The sequence below is a fragment of the Ambystoma mexicanum genome, chromosome 1q (genome assembly GCF_040938575.1).
Source record: "Ambystoma mexicanum isolate Mex_15411 chromosome 1q, UKY_AmexF1_1, whole genome shotgun sequence".
NCBI classification, from domain to species: Eukaryota; Metazoa; Chordata; class Amphibia; order Caudata; family Ambystomatidae; genus Ambystoma; species Ambystoma mexicanum.
The window spans coordinates 1,256,836,968-1,256,861,670 of record NC_090922.1 but is presented as its reverse complement, the minus strand read 5'-3'; the positions used below and the strand labels follow the sequence as shown (position 1 = coordinate 1,256,861,670).

At 43.9% G+C, this 24,703-nt stretch overlaps 1 protein-coding gene and 1 pseudogene across 1 annotated transcript in view; both read left to right on the top strand.

The window, feature by feature from the left end:
• Nucleotides 1–4,082, top strand: part of LOC138523001 (NADP-dependent malic enzyme pseudogene) — a 56,942-nt pseudogene extending 52,860 nt beyond the window's left edge.
• HOOK1 (hook microtubule tethering protein 1) overlaps nucleotides 1–24,703 on the top strand; it is a 1,744,708-nt gene that overhangs the window by 1,150,894 nt on the left and 569,111 nt on the right. Inside the window, exon 15 of the mRNA XM_069642072.1 lies at nucleotides 12,165–12,305. Coding sequence (XP_069498173.1) covers nucleotides 12,165–12,305 — 141 coding nt within the window. The remainder of the gene's footprint in view (nucleotides 1–12,164; nucleotides 12,306–24,703) is intronic.

Here is a 24,703-nt window from a genome sequence, read left to right as displayed (position 1 = left end):
GCTCCAGAGGGGAGTGGAATTTCTCTATGGGATACAATAGATCCTGGTGAAGATCAAAACACAAAAAACGTTAACAAACTGTGTTCAAGAATAGTAGCTATGTGTCAGTTGACCAACATTACAAAAAAGCGGCCATTTCATTATCACTGTTAAGGCCTGTAGCTTTAGAGTTGAAAAAGCATATTGTTCTGGCCTCAGCTCTTCTCAAAGCGTTCAACCTGTCGCCGCCCCTTTTGTTCAAAGAGACCTGCTGTAAACCAATAAATCGGATCTCTGATTTATTGTGTAGTTGGTGCACAGATTGCCAATGTGCCGCTAGTGGTATGGATGGGTCCTGGCTGCCAATCTTAGACAAATGTTCACGTATTCGAATTCCTAAAGCTCTTTTTGTGCTGCCAATGTATATTTTGCTGCAGACACAAATGATGCAGTACACAACGAATTTTGTTTTGCAATTTATGCCCTGTTTAATAGTCCATTGTTTTCCATTGGTATCTCGAAACTCCGTTGCAGGGGCATGGGCATATTTGCACTGAGGACATGTAATATCAAGCCACGTGCCTTGGTTGGCTTTATAGATGTCTGGTAGCAAGGAGGGGCTAAGGATGGATTTAAGTGTGCTCGCTCTTGTGTAGATCATACGTGGATGTTCACCCACAAAGTTACAGATGTGATCGTCCATTTTCAGGAGGTGCCAGTGTTTCCTGAATACTTTTTGAATTCTGTGGTGGTCAGAACAGTACTGAGTAATAAAGCTTATTGCTGTGTCTAACTCTGAGATACTCTTGGGTTGGTGCCCTAGGGTATCTTGTTGTTTCATTGCTTTGGATTTCTTAAATGCCCTTGTTATGGATTTGTTCGGGTAACCCCTATTTCTGAAGCGTTGTTGCAAAAGTGTACATTCATCTTCAAATTTATCTTCGCATTGGCAATTGCGTCGTGCTCTGGTATATTCCCCTGATGGTACGTTAAAGATGGTTGAGTTTGAATGGCAGCTACTGGCATGCAATGTTGAGTTAACTTCGGTTGGTTTTCTATAGGTCCATGTCTGTAGTTTGTCACCATCGGGATGTATTGTTAAATCTAAAAAGTTAATTGATTTCCGATCAGAAGACCCTGTGAATTGTATATCAAAACCATTTAGGTTAAGGTCTATCACAAAATTCTGAAAATCGTCTGTGCTTCCATCAATGATACAAAAAATATCATCTATGTAGCGTGTCCACATCTTGATTTTGGTCCTGTAGAAAAGTTTTGGGTAAACTGCTTTATCTTCTAGCATGCCCATGAAAAGGTTTAATAGTGCAGGGGCATACTTCACGCCCATTGCCACCCGTTTGGTTTGTTGGTATAGTTGATTATCAAAGGTAAAGATATTGAGGTCCAAAGTGAGCTGTTGCATTTCTTTGATCATTTCTAGATGGTTGTAAAAAGAAGCCGATTCATGTCTGAATGTGTAGTCAACTGTTTTCATAGCCCACTTGTGTTGGATGGAGGTATATAATGCCTTCACATCGAGTGGCCAATAAAAAGGTCTGATTTTCTAGCTTTGGGATTATAAGGTGTCGCCCTGCAGAGCAGCTTTCTTTCAAAGCCAGACTTCTCTTTTTTGTTTTGCATCTGTGTCTCCATTTCTAAAAATCCTTCGGGGTTGGGTGTACCTCTACATCTGTTCACCCCTCTTGCCAAGAGGGGTGCACACATGTACAAATACACCCAACCCAAAATGATTCTTAGAAATTGAGGGACAGAGTTGTTTTGCATCTGTGCCTCCATTTCTAAAAATCGTTTTGGGTGGGTGTACCTCTACATCTGTGCACTCCGGTGCACAGATGTAGAAGTATATCCAACCCAATACCATATTTAGAAATTGAGGGACAGATGCAAAGCAAGAGGATCTTGCTTTGCATCTGTCCCACAATTTCTAAACATCGTTTTTCCTCTGCTTTTACCCGGGCCGCCAGAGAGAGACACAGTATGGATGGAACAAAGGGCCATCCATACTGCGTCTCTTCTCTCCGGCCAGGGGGGGGGGTGGGTGGTCAGCCCCGAATTCATTCTGCCAGGGGGGTGGGAGGGCCCGGGCTCCGCAGCCCCCGTACTCAGCGCCCCTGCATGGTGGGGTTGTAAAACCCAGTCCTGCTGCTCGCAATGCAGGAGGACAGCCTGGGTAAGTGGGGGCCAGTCAAGGACGGAGCCCAGCCGCCCGCCTTATCTGCAGGCAAGCAGGAGGCAAGGCTTCATCTGTCCAGGACCTGGCTCTCCTTGGCTCTGCACAGCGCTTTTAATCAGCGAATATCAGGACTGTTCTTCAGCCTGGGAGAGCACTGAACTCACTGAGCCATGCAGTGTCAACACTTCTCACTGTAACGAGGCTTCATTTAGAGGGGGGGGGGCAATGTGAACAGATGGCTGAGCGCCCTCTCCCCTGTCCCCACTGCTTTCATCTGTAGAAAGATGCCTCTTCTATTTCGGCGGCCCTGCCTCCAGTGCTTAACTAGAAGTCATTTGAAGATTTCGCTAATGCAAATGCTTTCTGTCTCCTGAATAAATATCGCTATATATACTGCACTTTCAATGATGACATTCAAGGAACTGCAGCAGTAGCTGTGGCCGGACTTTTCGCAGCACAGCGAATAACTAAACGCAAGTTCTCTGACAATACTATACTCTTTCAAGGTGCTGGAGAGGCTGCCATGGGGATAACTGGCCTGATTGTTATGGCGATAGAGAAAGAAGGCACCCCGACAGAAGAGGCTCTCAAGAAGATATGGATGGTAGATTCCAAGGGACTAATAGTTTTATAATTTTTATTTTTGTTCAGACAGTTACAACAGTACTAAACTGGTTGGCAGTTGGCGAAGCACATCGATCAAAACAACATAGACACATATTAACAGTATAGGTTGCACGTTTTCACATTGCATAACAGTACTAGAGTGGCGACGTCGGATTATCTTCTCCATCAGATATCATACATAATATATAGCCTGAACAGTGCCCATATATCTTTGGGACGGCATCTCAATGGCAAAGTTATAATAAATTGTTCCTCCAGTTCGTTAATCATTGACAAGTCTTTCAAAAAGTCCAGCCGCTTTGGAGGATGTACTGATTTCCAACATTTCAGTATATTACGTTTTGCAACCACACATGCCAAGTTAAATAACCGTCTAGTGGTGGTAGCGGCTTTACCGATATCCCCAAAGAGATATTTCAGTGGGGAGGGTGTGGCAGGTATCGCCGTGATGTCTTCCAGGATCTCCGCCACCTCCCCCCAGAATGCAGTGACCGGTGGACAGGCCCAGTACATATGATAAGAGTCTGCATCAGGGGCATCGCATTTAGGGCATTGTCCTGTGTGACCTTGTACAAATTTAGCCAACTTAGCTGGGGTATAGTGTAGCTGGTTTAAGGGGCTAATAGTTAAGGGACGTGCCACTTTGACTCATGAGAAAAAGCGGTTTTCACAGGAACATGAAGAAATCCGTAATCTGGAAGATGCAGTTACAGCTCTAAAACCAACTACACTTATAGGTGTTGCAGCGATCGGGGGTGCCTTTACTACGAAAATCATGAAAGACATGGCTTCCTTTAATGAAAGACCTATCATTTTTGCTCTCAGCAATCCAACCAGCAAAGCTGAGTGCACCGCAGAAGAGTGCTACACTCTGATTGAGGGTCGTGGCATATTTGCGAGTGGATGTTCCTTTGACCCAGTCACACTCCCAAGCGGAATTACTTTGCATTCTGGACAGGGTAACAATGCTTATGTGTTTCCTGGAGTGGCCCTTGGTGTTGTTGCATGTGAAATGAGCCACATAAGCGAGGAAGTATTTCTTATTACTGCTGAGCTCATAGCACAGCAGGTTTCTGATCAGCATCTGCAGGAGGGCCGCTTGTATCCACCCTTGCAAACCATCAGAGACGTCTCCCTCAAGCTGGCTGTCAAGATTGTGGAACACGCCTACAGCACCAATACAGCATCTGTCCAGCCTGAGCCCCAAGACAAGGAGGCATTCATCCACGCCAAGATTTATAACAGTGATTATGACACGTTTGTGCTGGATTCCTATGTGTGATGAGCGCACCCGTGCCTCGGGCCGACCTGTACTAGCACATACACGCATGCATACACAGACACCAATAATCACACGTCCGTACGTTCTAGGGCCCGGCGGCAACTGCCGCACGGACCGTCTTTATTCCGAACGCGCATGCGCGGCCAGATCGAGGCTCACGCATGCGCACAATCACCACAAGACGTAACATCCCTTTTTTTCTTTAAACAAAACAATGCAATAACCAACAACTTTAACTTGCCCACCAGTGGGTTGCTGACATGTGCCATTCTCATGTTCTGTCTCCTGAGTCCAGGATGTAGTCCTTGAGCCGAACAGGTGGGTTGCGACTCTGTCGCGTCGGGTACCGCCTCCCGCTCCTCGGGGTAGGTGGCGGGGTCCCTACCACTGGCAGCGGGTCCATCGCTGGGTCTCCTCCAGGGTTCTCGACGTTATCCTCCTGCGATGCCGATTCCATCAAGCCAGTCTCTCGGGGCCGGACGTCGACTTTTTTGAAGAATTACCTGTTTCGAGTGACAGTCCCCCTTTCGCTAGCCGCGGTTACCATAGACCCCTTCACATGGGTGACGGTCCAGGGTTGCGGTTCGTATGGCAGCGACAGCTTCCCTTCGGGTCTGCAGTTCCGGACTAGCGCAGAGTCTCCCACGACTACTTCCCTGTCTTGCAATCCTCTCCTTCCGCTTTCCTTCTAGTTGTGGGCCTCTCGCTCTTGCCTCACTCGGTCATTGTCTATGACCCCCGGCTCACGGCCCTCCAGTTCCGGGAGGAGTCCTCTCGGGCAGCGCCCAAACAATGCCTCAGCTGGTGCAACCCCCGTCGACTGGTGGGGGGTTGTTCTGTACTCCCTGAGAAATTCGAAGAGGTTCCTCTTCAGTTCTCCTCCAGCATTGGCCGCTATGCGGAAGACGTTATTGAGAGTCCTCATGAGCCTCTCCGCTCCGCAATTCGCTCTGGGCCAGAGCGGTGAAACTTTTCTGTGCTGGATCCCTTTTTCCTTCATAAATTGCACAAACTGGCTTCCGGTGAAGGGCGGTCCATTATCTGAACACAGGATTTCCGGGAAACCATGCGTGGCAAACATCTTTTCCAGGGCCAGGATCGTGTGTTCCCCAGCAGTTGAGTCGACTAGCACCACCTCTGGATACCTTGAGTATTGGTCAACCACTGCCAAAAAGTACATGCCCCTTCCAGTTGACCCGAAGTCGGCATGGACAGTGCCCCACGGCCTTTCACTCCTTTCCATGGAGTTGATCAGTGGTGCTCTTTCAAGGGGGCTTGCAGCTTGACACGGCAGGCACCCCTTCACGTGCGACTCAACCAGGCCTTCTAGGTCGGGGAACCATACTTTGGGTCGCAGTCTTGCCTTTGTTTTCGCTACCCCTTAGTGCCCTGTGTGGGCCAGCTCCAGGACCCTGGCCCTTAGCGCCTGAGGTATGACTATCTGCCGCCCCCGCAGCAGCAGTCCGTCACCCGAGATTGACAGTTCGTCACGGACTTTCCATAGCGACTGCAAGTCCTTCTGGGCTCTGTCTTCCCGTCTAGTGTTGTTCTGCAGGACATCTCTCCATTCCCCACTGCGAATCGCGGCTTGGATGATCTTAAACACCTCATCTTTGGATGACTCACTTGCCACCACCTCTCTGGCTAAGGCTACCGGCATCGCCCCTTCAACGATGTTGTGGATGAATTCTTGGCACTCCACCACCTCCCCTTGGCCTGTCGTGCGGTCCTTGTTGGGTTGGTGGGACAGGTAATCCGCCGGGTTGTTTGTCCCTGGCCTGTACACTAATTTGATGCCATATTCGATGAGAGCGAGCATCCACCGCTCTATCCGTGGAGGGGGCTTCGAGGATACGCCCGCTAGGATGGGCAGGAGAGGTTTGTGATCGGTTACAACAGTAACCGGCTTTCCGAGGATGTACACACGAAAATGCCTGCAGCCCCACAGGATCGCTAGCGCCTCCCTCTCAATCTGCGAGTAGCGTCTCTCTGTCTCTGTAAGGGTCTTACTCGCATATGCGATGGGTAGCATTTCACCCCTGGCATCCGCCTGCATGAGAACTGCCCAGGGGACTAGAATCCACGACGATCTTGGACTCTGCAGTGGGGTCAAAGTACGCCATCATGTCCTGGTCAGATAGTGCGCTCTTGATCGCCAAGAACGCCTCCTGTTCACACTTGTCCCAGACCCACACAGCGTCATTCTTGGTCAGGGCCCGCAGGGGTTCGGAGAGAGAGGCCAGTCCTTTGATGAATCTGCCACAATAATTCACCATCCCCAGAAAGCTGCGCACCTCCGTGGACGACTGGGGCGTCGCTGCCTCTCGGATGTCTTTGATCTATTCCGGGTCTGGAGACACTCCGCTCGCGTGGAAAACGAACCCAAAGAACCCAATACTGCCCCTGAAGAACTCGCATTTCTCCCTATGCAGGGTGAGGCCTAGGTCACTCAGCCTTTGCCGGGTCACCTCCAGCCGCCTCATGTGCTCTGCGTGGGACGTGGCAAAAACGAGAATGTCATCACTCATATTAATAACACCCTTGAGTCCTGCCAGAGCACCTCTGGTGGTATTTTGGAACACCTCTGCGGCCGAGGATATGCCAAAACTGAGGCGCTTGAACTGGTACAGACCCTCGTGCGTGGTAAAGGTGGTAATGTACCTCCAGTCGGGGTGCAGTTCAAGCAGGTGGTAACCTGCTCTCAGATCCAGCTTAGAAAATATCTTGGCTTCCTGCAGTTCGCCGATGATGTCGTCAAACATGGGAGTTAAGTGGCGTTCACGCTTGATGGCCGCTTTCGGAAGCCGCATGTCTACGCAGATGCGTACCGCACCAGGTTGTTTGGGCTTTGGCGCCACAACAATGGGCGAGATCCATGGAGTCGGCCCCTCCACCCTTTCAATGATGTCCATACTGATGAGTGTTTTGAGTTTATCCTCCACTTGGGAACGGAGGTGGAATGGAATCCTGCGGTGCTTCAGCGCTGTCGGCCGGATGGTCTCATCAATGTGCAGCCGCACAGGTTCAGCCTTCAGCTTGCCAATCCCCTGAAAGGTGCTAGCAAACTTCTCCAGAAGCGTATCAATGTCACCTTGGTAGACCTCCAGCGCAAAGTTCACAAGGTCCAACACTTCCGAGGCAGCACAACTCAAGAGGGAATGTGGGCTGACGTCGGTGACAAAAAACCTTGCTTTGATCACTTTGCCTCCACGGGACACTGGGGCCACGAATACTCCCTTGATGGGTAGGGGAGTGTCACCTCAAAATGTGAAAATTCTGGCTCTCGACTTGTCCAGGGGAGGCAGGCCTGGAATGGCCTCATAATGTTCTGTGGCCAGTACACACACCGAGGCCCCTGTGTCTATTAGCACTTGTGTGGGGGTCCCTTGAATCTCTACAACGCACGTCGGTTGTCTGCGTTTCTTCGCCCCTGTACCCAAATTCGAAATGAAGAAGACCTCTTCATCCTCGGCTATGTTGAGCCTCTGGGCATCTTGCTCCAGTGCGGCGACACTGCGTTGTCTCCTGAAACCACCACCTGACCTGGCTGGCCCTCTGCGTGGTAACCGGGGCAGCGGCCCGACACATCCTGGCATAGTGTCCCGGCGTGTTGCATCTCCCGCAGACTCTCGTTTTTGCTGGACAGCCTTCGGAGTGCGGCAAGTCATACCCACAATACTGGCAAATGGCAACGCCACCTTGCGGGGATGCCGCTTCCTGCCTCTTTTGGCTCCACCGGGGTTTCGATTGAGGTTGTCTCCCCACAGCAAAGGCCTCCTCGTGTTTGCCTGGGCCTACTGCTGCGTCCATCTTCGCCCCTCTACTTTCGGCGAGTTTGTACACCCTTCCATTGTCCAATATTTGAGCTAGAGTCATGCCCGGCTCCCTCAGAATCTACCTCCGCAGCTTGGCGGAGCTGCAGCCCTGGATCATTTGATTGCGAACCATCACCTCTGTATCTGCCCATCTGCACGTGCTTGCTAGCTGTCTTAGGCGTGCGCAAAACTGATCTAACGACTCGACTTCATGCTGCTTCTCCCCGCACATGACAAACCTGTCAAAGTCAACATTGGATAGAGGGATAAAGTGATCATGGAGTGCAGTTTTGACAGCAGTATAGGTTGCTGCTGGTAAGGTGAAGGATTCGTAAATATGCAGTACTTCTGTACCTGCCGAATATAGTAGCTACTTTCGCATCAACATCGGTTTCTCCGGTAGCAGCGAAGAACATATCTAGTTTTTTGATCCATAGAAGCCATCTTGGGCCCAGTTTTGAAGGTGGGCCTGATGTATCAAATTCTTGCATGGGTTGTAAGGAACCATGCTGCCTTCTCACCACTCTTGCCGCCACAGGAGCTTCTCCGTCGCTGTCTGCCATCTTCACAGGTCGCACACGCATCTCAGTCCGTAGTAGAGGCCACAAACCTGGCTGAAATGGGCTTCAAAGTACCTGGACTCTTTGGCTGAGGTACTGTGGTGATGTCCTTTGGCTGCTTCTCTCTTAAAACCTGTATGCCCAGGTCAGAAGTGCAGCCCTCCCAACTGGGGGACTGCAGGGTGTCCAAAAATGGAGGAATTGTTTACCCTCAGTATTTGGGCAGCGCACGAGTGCCCTAGCAGGCCGCTACTGCCGTACATACTGAAAACAAAATGGCCGCCATCACTCGTGTGAAGTTCGTAGCACACGTGAAGAGGAAATGCTCATAACAACACGTTTGCACGTGTCGAGCGTTTCTCTCCCCGTGTTCTGCCTCGTCGCCAATGTGATGAGCGCACCCGTGCCTCAGGCCGCCCTGTACTAGCACATACACGCATGCATACACTGACACCAGAAATCACACGTCCGTACGTTCCAGGGTCCCGGTGGCAGGCGCGGCCAGAACGAGGCTCGCGCATGCGCACAATCACCACAAGACGTAACACTATGTATGGCCCGAGAGCGCAATGGCAATACAGATAGGGAATATGCTTTAAAGGAAGAGTGAACAATGTCACACGTGTGGCAATATCAAGCATAACATAATATCGACTGTTCAAAAATACAAGTCTTCTAATGAATTTTATTTTACCAGGATATCGCTTTTGAATTAAAGCCACATTGTCACAAGATAAAAGTAACACTGAGACATGAGATGCTGGAATTAAAATTAACCGAATTAAAAAAAAAAAAAAAAACGATGTCAATGCTTAGCATGCACAGTCAGCCGGATTTATCATAAATATGTACGTGTATGTGAAATAAGTGCATTATTAACGTGATAATGATGCACTTAATTCACATACATGTACATATATATTTGTTATGGATACTTTCATATGTTTTGCACATTTAGTGCTTATTAGAATCCTGGGACTTTATGAAACACAGTGTCCGCTTTGTTTGTCTTCTGGATTCTGCGGGGTTCGTGCTGTTTGCGTCCATTTAGGAGTAGCTTTTAACAGGGCTTCCCCATGTTCTGTTATTTCAGTGAACCTGGCTCACATCAAGTTACAGAAACGGCACCCTTGGCACCCCAAAAACACAGGCACACCACATTCCTGCTGTCAAAATATCCTATCCGTTAAGTACTGACTGAGCATGCGCACGCATGCTCAGTCGGAAAGATAGGATTTTCTGACAGATAGGAAAAAGTGACATTACACCGGCCCCTCGTTCGGTGTTTCTGCACACAAGTAACGTTTGCCTGCTTGCGCCGCCTCACAGCTGAGAGCAATAATAAAACTGCTACTTATCTGTTGTATGCAGGGCCTGGGGTGTAGTCAGGCGGAGCTTGTGCTCCGCGTAGGCTTGCCTGCAGGAGCTCGCTGGTAACACGTCCTCTCATTACGGTAGCCAGAATTGCGAGCGCTGTCCTTTGGGCACGGCATGCGCACTCGCGCGAGAAAGGCGGTTTCCTTCCTGGCAGGCTTGTCTTGCTCACGGCCTGCTGGGAAATGTAGTTTCCGGGCAGTTCTCCATCCCAGGGCTTATTTCCTGCAAAAGGGATGGAGAACACGCATGGAATAGCTGGTTGGGTGACTCAAGGCCTCATTAACCCCTCCAGCAGCCTCCATAGGGGTGCATACCTGCCCCATAGCCCCAAGAACTACCTCAGCCCTGACAAAGGTTTACAAAGTGAGGTGGTTTGAACTGGATGTAAAGGTTGTATGACCAGTGTTTTTTTAGTGTGCTGAGAGGAATATCTGGTCTAGGGACTATCCTTTGTTAAGAGAGAGTGGCTGTGGGCAATTATTATATGCCAATGTAAATTGTGAACCATGACTCTGAGTCAGATACCAGGAAATACCAAGAATCTTGTACTCCTCAATAGGCAAGATATCTCAGTGTATGGTAGGTTGAAGTCTGGAAGGCAGTTGGATTTACCATGCATCCCTTGTTGCATAGGGGAGAGCAAGTATGTATGAATCCTTAAGAAGAGTGGGAGAGAATGACTGATCCAAATGTGCACAGTAGAGAATATTGGAGGAATTACTTTTTGCACTGGCATTAGGAGTGCAGTTAAACCACATAAATAGAATAATATGGGATTATCTGAGTAAGGTTCTCTACAAACAATCTCTTGAAGTAAAGTTTATGGGTTGGCTTAGCAACTGTTATGTAAGACACTTATAACAATGACACAAAATACAGCAGAGACATATGAATTGGTTCTCCCTTATTAGACATTAACAGACTTGCTGGAACCTGCGGTTCTCATTCGCAAGCCGGTTAGGATCCAACCGACATCATACTCATATAAAGTATTTTCATATTATATATGTTAATATTATTCATGTATTATTTATTGTTTTGTCTGTGCCTGCTGCAGGAGGCATAATCTATATAACTCTATTTAACTAAATGGCTCAAATCCCGGCAGGGCCGACTCAGCCCTTCATCCCACCAAGGCTCATAAGGTCAGTACCATTAATGTTGTCATTAGACTTTGGCCAGATTTGTCTGACAGATTACCACTGGCGAAAATTAGCATCACTGCCAGTGGTAATCATGAAGGTCTACTCAATTTCAGAAGTAACACCATAATGACGGTAATAGATGTGGATTCACTGAAACACTGTGGGTCGTATTTCAGTGAATGCACATGTATCTTGAAAGTGTTGTGTTTTTAACATTTCCATTCTTAACTGGATTGTACATCCACATACATTATTGCGGGTTACATATAGATGGGGAGTGTTTGACTTTCAGTTATCATAACTAACCAATATGTTATTATTTCCCACCTCTCAAATACCTGTGGATTTGCATAACCAGATCAATCAAAAAAGCACAGTAAGATGCAGCAAATATTTACATTGTTTATAGTTTACCTTTATAGTTGAAAATCTTTCTTTAATGGGCTTCATTTTCAAATCATTCCTTAACCCTCTATTTGTCTCCATCATCAAGAAACGTTAGGACCTTTATTTTGTGAGTGAGTAATGACACTTGTACAGTATCTCTATGAACTTAGTTTTCAGGGATGGCTTATTGTAGAGATGGTGAGTCTGCCAAGGGATAATCTGTACAGAGAAGGTACTGTCAGAGCTTTTCCGAATAGTAGCCTGGATGGCCTCAGAGTAGTTTCGGTTGTCTTGCATCTGAGACAGCAGCACATTTGTGTTCCTGTGAGCCATGTCTTCCTGTTTAAAAGGAACGCTAGCAGCACCAGATGTCAGATCTCTCACCAGCAGGTACTGGTAAAAGTCTTAGACAAGGAAGCTATACACTTTCCCACCCGATCTATTTTTTTCTGTAGGTCTTGGGAGAGAACATTCAAGTTGCCCAAAACAGACTTAAATTAAGTACACTTCCTATTGCAGCGACTCTTTCTTATTCCAGAGGGTCAACTGTGCAGATAAGTGAAAACTGCTTTCCCTTATGTAACCCATTGAGACACCTGGGTATTTAATATATTTATTGAAATTGCGCACGTCAGTTGAAAAGTAAATGGAAATCCAAATGAAATCAATTTGGGGTGCACCCATATGTGTGACTTATGCAATCATTCCAAATTATGCCTGTTATTTATTGCAGTGACTAACATTACAGATATCTTGTAAATGGTATAGTTTACCACATTTTCTTACCTTTCTTTTCAGAGAGGTATTTATTAGACTGCAGCATGAAAACAAGATGCTTCGTTTGCAGCAGGAGGGCTCTGAAAATGAGAGAATAGCAGAACTCCAGGCGAAGCTAGAGGATAAACACCGCAAGATGAGTGAACTGGAAACTGAAAATAGGTAATCTCTGCTCTGTTGGCATTGTTGTCATGTTCTGGATATGTCTTTGATTGGAGGCATCCTGTGTATTACTATACATTATACTTGTGAAAACCAGCACATATTTATATAGCAAGCATTGTGCTTAGTCATGTATCCAGCTTTTTGTCACATCAATTTAGATTTACAGTGACCTTGAGGTGTGGGGCTGTTCTTCAGAGAAGCCTTAGTGGTACACTCCTTTGACCCTAGATATAATAATATCCTATTTATTTCCATATTCCATGCCCTTTTTATATTGCCTCTGCTTTCAGCTGCACCTTAAGAGCATATGCTGTGCTTTCACCCGTCTCATGGCCAGCAGGTTCCTATTTCACTATTACCCACATACGAATTCAATGTCCAGCCCCATCCCGATGACACATTTAATTCTTATGTATTCCCCATAATCCTATTTCACCCTTGTTTCTGAGCCCTCTCTGAACATGCAGAAGGGCCCCCTGCATTCCACTAAAGTTTTCTAGATTCTGTATGGGTGCCGAAGTAAGAGATCAACACAATGGTGACATGTTTATTGCTCTAAACTTTTATAAAGCTTCCTATCCGTAATACTAAGAGCGGTTACCCTTCCTCAAAAGAATAATCTACAGAGTTTGTCAGGATGTTCAAAGGAGTAAGTCCACTGTCGTGTCAAAACCCTATTTCCAGCCCTCACACTAAGAACTCAAATTCAGGTGAAAGCGGATCTCCTTCTGGATGTGAATGTTCTTTCAGTATTTAAAACAAAGTTTCCAAAATTGTGCAAAAACAAACTTCCAAAGGATGCGCAATCTTGCGTTAAAAGGTTATTGGATCCTTACAATGCCAGAGAAACGTCTCCCTTTTCTTGGCCTTCAGAAATGTTCCTAAACAACAACAGGGGTGATGCGTCCCTTCCCCTGTTTTTCTCTTCAGCCTCTTCAAAGTGCCAAGAGAATGCCTTCCCTCTCTTGGCTTGGTATAATGTTCACAAATCACCAGGGGGAACTGCTTCTCTTCCCCTGGTTTCTTTCCAGCTTCTCTCACAGCAAACCTGGTTCACATTTCTCCCAGGTCAGCACCACTTTGTCAAGGGTAATTATTTTCTTCCCCTTGCTTTCTTTTTGGGTTCAGCCAACCTGATTCACTTTTCTTTCAGGTACTGTGACTATGAAGATTAATGTCCACAACACTGTGATGGAGGTAATGTTTTCATCCTTCTTTCTTCCTTTCCTAATATACTTGGTTCACTCATGGGAAAGTCTTTTTTTCTACTGCCTTTCAGGTCCCAGACCCTGTACTCTGGGCTGCTCTCGCCCCTTTCTGCTGGCCACAACATCCTCGGTTCCGGGCACCTTTCGGCCCACTCGTGTATGTTGTTTTGTTGTGCGCGAAGGCTCAGACTGCTTTCAAGTGCCTGCAGTCGACCACTGGACTCATGGTGCAGTCGGGACCTCTGGATGGGCTGCACGGGCTTCTCTTCACCAATCTTCCTCCGGGTAGTGGTCTCGCTATCCCAAGACTACGTGGAGCCTTCTTCCGCCAGCTTGCCATCCCTTCTTCTCGCTGGGAACCAGCTCTGTACCTTCTGGCATCTCCCTCAGCGTCTCAGACTCCTCTCCTTCTCTCCTGTATGTGGCACCATCTCTTGCGGTTCCTCCAGGGAGGACTGATCGTGGTGAAAAGTCCTTCTTCCCTTTTTATCTCACAGTTGGCGTTAACTATCCCAGATTGTCTGGTCTGCTCACTGTGGTACTGGGTGCCGCTCCTCAGTACTGCACTTCTTCCTGGTCACAGTTCTGAATTTACTAGTTTCCAGGGGTCAACAGTGTTCTTCTTCAGCTTGGTGTTTTGCACATGGACTCTACTTGAGTAGTCCCTATTCTTCCTCGTCCAAGTTCTTGTTAAGATGGTGGAAATGTCTACCTTACACAGGTACATGGAAGTCAAGGGAACGGTTACCAGACATTTGGTCAAAAAAAATTGGTCGACCAGACAAATGATCGAACCAATTTGGTTGAAAACCAAATTTTATTTTTATTTTCACCCCTTTTTATTTTTTTTGGGGGGGGTCCCCCCCAACCCCCTTTTTTTCTAAAACCCCCTTTTTTTTAAAAACGAAAACCCGAAAAATAAATATATAATAAAAAAAATAAATTTGACCATTTGGTTTTCGACCAAATTGCGTCGATCAAATGTCATTCGACCAGTTTTCAGTCGACCAAATGTCTGGACACCAAGGGAACTATGGGACCCTGTGAGGGAGGTGGGACACGGGTGGGATATACCGCGCCTCTCCTGTGCTGTCATCCGTAACCCAAAAAGGTCATCCCTCCCCATGTGATCCTCTCACGGTGCACCAACCCCAGAGGGACTTTTGCTGCACTGCCCTGGCCCCATGGGAAGGGTCCCCTTTCTGCGAGAAGAGACGACATCCAAGGATTCATCACAATTCACTTTGCCCAGTATGTCCTAGTCCCTCATCTTCCATCACACGTGTTCTACCTTTGCTCTCCACCCCGTCCCATATGGGCCGTAGCATATCTTCTTCTCCCTTGTTGTGGCTCAGTTTAGTGAGATTCCACAACTTTTGATTAATATATGTTCCTATTTATATGAGAATACTATTTTTAAAACCTGTGAAGTTACAGCAGAACTATGAAGCATGTGTTTCCTTAGATTGACTGGTTTTAGGTTTTCAGCAAGGTAGTGGCAGGAATCGTGGTGTTTTTATCATTTTTCCAGCTTCCTTAATTTTCTTGTCTTGAAACAATGTGGTCTTCACTTTTTCATCATCATAAGGAGTAAGAATGTGTTTTCCCCTTTGATGACTTACACATGCACCGTGGTTGAATGATGAATGATTACTTTTAATTAGTTTATTAAATTGATAAAGCATACAATATCTAGTAAACCAGATTCACAGCACTCATCCTTAACAAGAGCGGATGATATCGAATTTTTGTTACTTTCATTTATTTTAAGGAATTTTGGATTTAACTTGAAATTCAGTCAATTGAATCTTGCAATCCCGCAGTGTCTGCTCCATGAAGATTGCAGACTCTAGCATGCCTGGCAAGAGTGTTGTTGGGTATTTTGTGGATATTTGGGGCTTTGCGGTATTTTCTTACCGCCAAAATACCTTTAGCAATAATCACTCTCTGTATTCATATTGGATCACACATAACAATAATACATTGCATTATTTCAGAATTCAGACCTATTTAGATAATGTGTGCGATAATTTGCGTGGTTGGTTTATTTGTGGCCCCAATATCCAACATCCCTTGTTTTTTATCTAGATTGTTCTTGATCACTAGAGAGACCTCAGGCCTACATTTTAGGGATACCACATTTTCAGTGTTAGTGTTGTGTGCCACCATGGGCTATTGTGGTATTTTTGTGGTAATTTCCACTACCTTATATACGGTATGGAACTATGTCCAGAGAGTCTCTCTTCCCGTTGGCTCATGTACCTCCAACAAGCTATGCTACAAACAGTCACTCACAACTGTCCATACTGAATATAATCATGCACACATCTGTTTTAAAATGACAATTGCACTGTTTAAAAATCTACCCACATTTAAATCTTTTCGCATGCAAAATGAAAGAGAGAAATAATACACACTAGCTATCTGTTTTCAGATATTTTTGTATTATAGAAATTTCCTTTAAACACAGTTTAACCCTTTTTTACAGAAATAAATGAAATGGTACAACAGTATTTGTGATAAAATGAACAGAGAACTGCGAGAATATATTCAATTGGTAACATTAAATATGCTGATAAGGGACTGGAACTCCCTCGAATACACTGACTGAACAGTTTCGCACACTTTCGCACAGCTCCCACACTTCTGTAATTACCTTATCTGTTAAGCATAAGTTTTCTCCGGCTATTCTCTTTCTGAATTTGGCTCCCTTGAAGATTAACCCCAGTGAAAACAAGCGTCTGCCGTTCTCAAACCGGGGTTATTGCCTGGAATTCTCAGCTTTTGCAGCAGGAATGCTTCAGCCGGGAAACAGGTCCTTCTCCCAGCTCTGCAAGATCTCGATTGTCGTCCCCCTCTCCTCAAGCTTCCCCAGCAAAACTCTAATCACAGCCTCTAGCATGATACTTGCTATGACGCTGCTCCAAACAGAATCAATCATGTCATCTCCTCCCTCACTACACAATGGCTCATTTCTACAGTATAAATTGTAACTGATTTCCTGTTCCTTCGAGCTCTTTGCTTCCTGTAGTTATGTGGACAGGGCAGCAGAGAAAAAAAAATGAATGTGCGTTTAAAAGTTCACTTTCAGAGTAGGCCTAATTCTGCAGTGGAGACACATTTTTATTAGTGGGTTATGTTAAATTAAGTTTTATTAGTCAGGTTAGCTATTAATAAGGTTAGTTATTAATTTTCAAATGTCTCTCTTGCAACATAGGCATTTTAGGTGAAAAATAGTGTGCATTTTTGAATGTGCACATGTGTGCTTTTAACTGTAAAAATAGATTTGCATCTTATATGTAAAAATCGTTTTTGACTGAATAGCCTGTCTTTACTTATATGTCCATGTTACTCTGGCAACACATATAGCAATGCACCACACCCATGTGGTGGTGCTGCATCAAAAAAAAATGCTACCTGTGCAGTAGTGCTGTACTCTGTGCTGTAACACGCCAAATATCCTTACATACCCTCCTTTTGTTTTTAGAACTTGGCTACGATCCAAGCCAATTCCTAAAAACAACTTGTTCTTTTTCTTCTTTTCACAATATAGCAATCCAACAAAATGAATATTCATGTGCATCAATGAAAAAGTTGCAATCAACACAGTATTCATCTGAGTTCATTAGTTTACAAAATGTTCTACATTTGCCTTCTCAGTGGAAGTGGCATTACTCTAAGTTTCGATTTTACAAGTCAATTAAAAACAATAAAATAAAACAACTAACTAAAACAAATAATTAATATAACAAATTAAAATAAATAATTAAAATAATAAATACGTGGAACTCCATATGTCAGGACTCTTGTCTGCCTCTGATATGTCCCGACCAGCGATGTTATTTGGTTCATTCGAGTACACTTTCATCTTGGAAATCTTGGATCCATAGGAGTCATCTTTTTTTGCATTCTTGTTATCTTGTCTTCACCTCCACCTGGAGGCAGGCATCTTTTGGTCTTCATCCAGGGGACTCCAGGACTCCATCGTCTCCCGTGGCCTCTGATCCCGGAACCTCTGACCAAATAATGTTAATTTTCTAAATCAAATAGAAAAGAAACAAATTAAGTACATAGCACAAAACTAACTTCACCCTTTTGCCAAAAATAAAACATGCTTGGTAAAAACATTTCGGTTTTTTTTCCTGAAATTAAACACAAGTTAAAAAGAAAACAAGCACATATAAAACAGCCTTCAATATTTAATACATTTTCTCTCTGCACACCAACCATGAGCTTCCATTATATATATTTATTTATTTATTTTATATTATATATTTTTACATATATTACAGTGTTTATGTGCCATTATAACAGTCAACTTTTTAACTTCTCTGTCACTGCCTCCTGATTGTACCCATTTATTTTCTCTTTTTGTGTTCAAGGGACTTTATCTGTTTCTACATGCTCAAGCTGCCTGATCTCATGTCTGGGATGGCATGGTTTGATTTGATTTACATGGACGAACTGCTCTATTGCCGTTTCACCTTCATTTTTCAAAATTGTATAAACTACAGGAGAGACCTTATCTATAATTCAAAATGGCCCCTGCCAGGCTGCTAGAAATTTAGAATTTTTCTGTTTACTTTTTCCAAAATGAAACTTGTACACCTGTTCCCCTACACTGTATTCCTTTACTGATGTCTTTTTGTCATAATAAGACTTTGCACTGTCAGCAGCTCTTTCCAGATTTCTCTGCACAAAAGCAAATGCATGTTGCAAATGCCTCCTCAGTTCATCAATATATTCATGAACTGTGGATGCACTCACAAATGTCTGCTCATGTGTTCTGTATAGTAGGTGTTGTGGTAACACCATTTTCCTACCTGTCAAGACCTCATGGGGGCTAACACCTGTTGCTTTGGCAGGAGTTGATCTGATTGCCATCAAAACCAACGGTAAACGTAAATCCCAGCTGGAACCTGCTTCTGCCACAAATTTCTTTAAAATATCCACAACAGACCTATTGCTCCTTTCAACTGTACCTGAAGACGCTGCCCGATATGCGATATGTAGTTTCCTTTTCACACCTAGTATTTGCCATACCTTACTCATCAGAGTACTTGTGAAATGACTTCCTCTGTCTGACTCAATTCTTTGTGGCAACCCAAACCTTGAGAACACATGGTTCACCAGCAATGTGGCTGCTGTTTGCGCACTACAATCTGGTGCAGGAATGCATTCAATCCACTTCGACATCAAACATACCACACTTAAAATATAACAGTTTCCCCTGCTCGACCTTTTTAAAGGACCTACATAGTCTATTTGCAAATCTGACCATGGGAGAGTTAGGCCTCTTTTCATCAATGGTGCTCTATGCATTGGTGAAGCAGGTTTAAATTGGGCGCATACTAGACATCCTCTAGTATATAATTCCACATCTTGGGACATATGTGGCCAGTAAGCATAATCTTTTAGTATTTCTAATGTTTTTTGTGAACCTCTATGGCCTGCAGTTATGGCATCATGTGCATGGTGTAGCATTAGCCCTCTGAATGAAAGGGGTACTACCCACTGTATTTGTCCTGTTATGGACTCTCTAATCATGAGTCCATCCTGTAATCTAATTCGTGTTTTGTTCTTTAATAGCACCCTCAACTCTTCTTTTCCCATACAATCATTTTCTGTTAAAGAATTTTGTTCAGGATCTATCAAATGATTATAATAGATTCCCAAAATTCGATCATTTTTTTGTGCCTCAATCAAATCTTGGTCTGGCGTGTCATGACTCCACTGCACCACCGGTTGATCTACCTCCTTTGGTGCTTTAGAACGTGTCACTGCATCAATTTGTATTTCACCCATTAAATAATCAATAGGTAGCAATTCTCCCATCACAGCCCCAATCTTAGCCAGGTGGTATGCCTTATCATTTCCCTCCTTATCCTCTCCTGGTGTTTTTAAATGCCCACGAATTTTTCTCCAGTATATTGTTAAATTATTCTCTGACACCAATTTGTCTATGGCTTGTATCATTTTTCCATGTTTAAGTGGCTTTTTGTTGTATGTAACCATGCCTCTTGCTTTCCAACCAGGCAAATACTCCACAAAGCTATTCCGTGCATAGTCAGAATCAGTCACCAGGACAATTTCACTGAACTTTTTATCAACTGCAGTAGCAATTGCTTTATATATGGCTGCCAATTCCGCCACCTGACTGCTCCTATCTCCAATCCTCATCCCTATACTGGGGACGCCTTCACATTTCAACCAGACATTTTCTATTCCTGCCACTAATTGTTTATTACTGCCATTTTCAATGTGAAAAGCACAACCATCCACACATACAGTTGGCAAATCCTTGCATGTTTTTTCATCAAAAGCTTTGTGTGGTGATTGCTCAAATTCCTGCAAACTAGTTTCCACTTCCATTTCATTTGGTATTTGTTCAGCTGCGCAGTCATGTAAGTCAGCTAACCCTTGAGCAATTGGGTTCTTTTTATTTTGTCCATATCTCACTTCTACGGGAAAACCTTGTAATGCCAGCGTCCATGAAGTGATTCTGGGCTGCGCTAGATTACCTGATCTAATTCTTTTACTCTCTAAAAATTGCAAAGGTTGATGATTTGTTTCAATAATCACCTTTTCTCCCTGAACAATGGGGCGGAAATGTTGTAGCGCCCACACAGTGGTTAATAGGGCCTTTTCACATTCATTAAATTTCATTTCAACTTGGGAAAATGCCTTACTTGCATAGGCAATGGTTTTGTGATTCAAATTGTGTTTTTGTGATAACACTGCTGACATACAATGTTCAAAAAAACCTATTTCTATAAATAAATCCCTGTCCTTTATGGGGTATGCTAAACATGGTGCCTTTACAAGACATTCCTTTAATTTAGCCACTGCATCAGACTGCTCTTTTTCCCATTTCCAGGGAGTATTCAGTTTAAGCAGTTTAGTCAATGGTTGAGTGATTTCTGCATAATTTTCAATGAACTTTCTGTTATAGCCTGTCATCCCTAATAAAGTTTTTACTCCTTTCACATTTTTAGGATCTTTTAATCTTTGTATGGCCTCTATTTTCTTCTTTTGTGGATTTAGCCCATGTTCAGTCACTTCATGCCCTAGAAAGTTCACTTTTTTCTTGCACCATTGAGCTTTTTGCAAAGATACTTTGGCGCCTGCTTTCTGCAATTGGACAAGCACATGTCTTATTACATCAAAATGGCTTTTCAGGCTTTCATTTTTTATCAGGACATCGTCCACGTAAACTATTGTTCCTCTTTCCGCTGCATCCGGCATGGCCTTTCTCAAAAATATGCCAAATTCACTCCCACTATTGATGTACCCGAACGGGGCTCTAAGCCAGGCGTATTGAGTCCTGTCAAATGTAAAGGAAAATAAATGTTGTATCTCCTCTGCCAATGGCACGCACCAATATCCAGAGGTGAGATCTAATGTGGTAAATACATTTGAACCATGTACCTGAGCTAGGCCCTGATCATTGAATGGCAATGGCCATCTAGATACTGGTACTCTTTTATTTAACTCTCTCAAGTCTGCACATAGCCGCCATTGACCATTTGGCTTTAACACACCTAAAATAGGTGTATTGGATGTGCTATGAATGGGCCTGATGATTCCCCGCGATTCCAAATTTTTAATAATCTCTGCCAATGATTCTAAACATGCCAGCGGTAGTCTATACTGGCGTACAAACACTGGATTTCTGCTACACCCTTCTGGTAGTATGGCCACATGTAAATCAGTTAAACCACAATCATAAGCATTTTTTGCAAATACATCCTTAAACTTCATAAATATCTCCCTCAGATTGTCCCTATCCTCATTGCTTTCACACGCATCCGCTAAGGAGATCTGCTCTTCTACCATTTTGGAAAATTCTGGAAAATCTTCTGGTAATGGAATCTCGGCTCTTTCCTCTAACTGTGTGGCTGTGTCTTTTTGTAAAGCTGCCACTTTTAAATATTTTGGCATATCAGCTTCCACTTCAATGGGCTGATTTTCTGTTTCATTTTCATTTAAATTAAATATTATGCAATCCTCTTGATGGCAGCACACTGTCTCATTTGAATCATAAGGATACACAGAATGAATTTTAAATATTCCTTTTGGCTGAGAATCCAGGTGTTCTGGCAACTCACCCTTGGCATCTACATACTTTTCAGGGATATTTCCAATCACCATGTTATTTAAATCTGCCGTATAATGTGATTTTTGCATGGCCATTCCTAATGGGGAGTTTTCCTCTAAATGAATATCCTGACAACCTTTATTATTTACCATAATTTTTACAGATCCTTCACCAATGTCTACCAATGGAATGTATTCATAATACAGGCCTTGCTGTTTTATGGATTCATACAGGCATACAAATGCATCAGAGCCTTTCATCTGCTGTCCCTTTTTGCATTTCAGTGTTATTGCAAACTGTTTTGTAAATGCAGGAATAATAGTATCTTTCCTCATTTGTAATTTGATTGCATAAGGAACCAGTTGTGCACAATGATAAGCCCTTCTTTTGTCTTCAATTTCAGGTGCCGGACCACCTAGGCGTGACCATATTTTTTGATTAAGGAAATCTAACACCATACACATTCTGTGCATGATGTCATTGCCCATGTAAAATTCATTTTGTGCTCCACTCACTATCCATACATTATGTTAAATTGTTTTCTGCCCAATGCTAATTTTAAGCATGCATCTGCCTGCAATTCGGTTTTCAAAGTCTGGACTGTCCAACCCAGAAACATATTGGTTTTTAATCCTAAATTTTGGGATTTCTTCCCTCTCCATTATTTTTTGCAACAATTTCTCATTAATGAAACTCCTTTCATGTCCAAGCGCTAAAGTGGCTTTTATTGTTTTAAAATAGTCATTTATACCAACATGAGCCCATGGTTGCTCATCTTCCATGTGTATTTCTGCCAGAGTGGTAATGTGTTTTTCTGAATCTGTTTTAGGAGCAATATTCTGTTTGCATGTTTCTCTTTTAAATAAAAACGTAATGTGTGCTCATCTATGGCAGTGTGCCAGTTTTTCCTTGGGTCCAAGTATATTTGTACAGGTAGTTTTTCATTGTCGCTCTGCATTTTGTCTTGACACATTAATATAACAGTGACACTAGGTATGCAGCTATTCTGGAGATATACCTCCACAGCATCATTTGTTTTGGCAACGGTGTGACATTCATTTATATTGCTGTTTTGTGATTTTAGTTTCTTAGGCCTCAATGTTTTTTTGGTTAAGGACCACAGCACTCCATTCACCCCATCTATGAGAGGAGACAATCTTTTCAGGCAATCTGTCCCCATCAGAAATGGAATTTCACAAATAGATGTGATCAATACCTCTTGTTTCATTCTGTGCTTTCCTATTTTTATGTCAACCTCAGTTAAACCTATGATGGGCACCTCCTCCCCATTAAAGTTATGCACTGGACCTTGATTTTCCTTCACTGTGATCTGACTCTGTCGGGGTCTCCCTTCATTGATACTCTTTACCAGCTCCTTGGACATAATTGTGGCCTGTGCGCCAGTGTCAATCATAGCAAAGGTGTGGCATTTTTCTTCTACAGTGATGGGTGCATAATATCTGTCCTCAACTTCTTCTAATACACATAAGAAGTGTGAATTCTTACTGATTTCAGGGCTCACCTTTCTCAGGTCTTTTTCACTTTTGGCTAAGCACATTGGTAAATGGAAAGACATTTTTCCCTCCTTTTTACCAATTTCTGCGCGAGAGACTTTATTCATTTCTCCATGATCAGAGGTTTTCTGGAGTGTGGCCACTGTTCGCCCATCCATCTGGGTAACATCAGAGACCACATTACAACCTTCCAACTGAACATGTGTAACAACATCATTCAGCAATTTGTCATTTTTTAATTCTGTGCATTTGTGATCATTTAGTGTGATACTAGCCTTTTCAGCCTCTTCAAAAATATGTGGCTCAAAGAATTCTTCAGGTGATTGACTTGTACCCTCCTTTTGAGTATTTCCTTTTTCTGTCTGTGTTTAGTCATTGTTTTGCTTGCCCAGGGAAGGAGCTATAGCATCCCCACTTACTCCCTGTTCACTGGTATTCCCCATGCATGAGTCATTTTTCTTAAATCTGTCCCTTTGTTCTTTTGGAATTCCTAATGTTTCTTTTTCATTTGTGCAAATCTTTACTGTTTTATTTAGCTCTAGGTTAAACCGTACCTCTTTTTTAGAAGTATTTGCACTTTCTGTCACAAGTTCATTTACTGGCACTTTCATTTTTAATTCATTAGGGATCTCAGAGTCGTTATGCAAAATTATATCAGAGCAATCTGTCATTTTGGCACTGCAGTTACCATGAGTACTTAGTCACTTTTCGGAAGCCCCCCGGTCATTGCTATGGCCATCAGCCCCCTCTTTGGAAGGTTGTTTTTGTGCTGTATAGAGCTTTCCTATTTGCTCAGCTAACATTTTCACTTGGGCCTCAAGGCACTGGAACCTTTCCATCTCTCTAGAATCCTCTTTCTCTGGCCTAGGTCGATATTGGTTGTTTTCCCCCTGATTGGATCTATTCTGATACCTCTCAGGTGATTGATGTCGGTTGGGATGGTTTCTGAACTCTTGATTCATTTGTGGAGGGGAGCGGGTTGCACCCATCCTTTGATTATAGTCCCCTGGTGGGGAATCATTGTACTGACGTGGATTGTAGTTCACGTTTTGTCTCATGTCCTGTCTCTCAGATTGTGGGTACTGGCCCCTATGTTGATTTCCATTATCAGTAAATCGATCCACATATCAGGGTCTATCCTGATTACCATATATCATGGTGTTGGTATCAAATCTGCTCTGTGTCCCCAATGACTGGTAGGGACCATCTTTTCTTTGATCTTGATTTTGTCTCTTTTTATTGTTCATACCTGCCATATCAGGCCGATATCCTACCCGGGGTCTGTCCCCTAAATACCTAGGGCTGATGTAGCTCTCTCTATTACTAGGATCATGTGATTGGAACATTGGTACAGGAAATTGGCGATCTTTGTTGATTACCCCTTTGTTCAGGTGTCACATTATTTTTACCTTGGCTTTGAGCAGACTCAAGGGACATTTTGGCTGACCTGATTTCCATTACTGTGCCTGAGGGTTCTTTAGATTTAGGTCTAGTATCTTTCATTTTATCACTTTCTCTACCCTGACAATAGAGTACCTCATATAGTTTTGTGCTTTGATGTACAATCCATTCAAG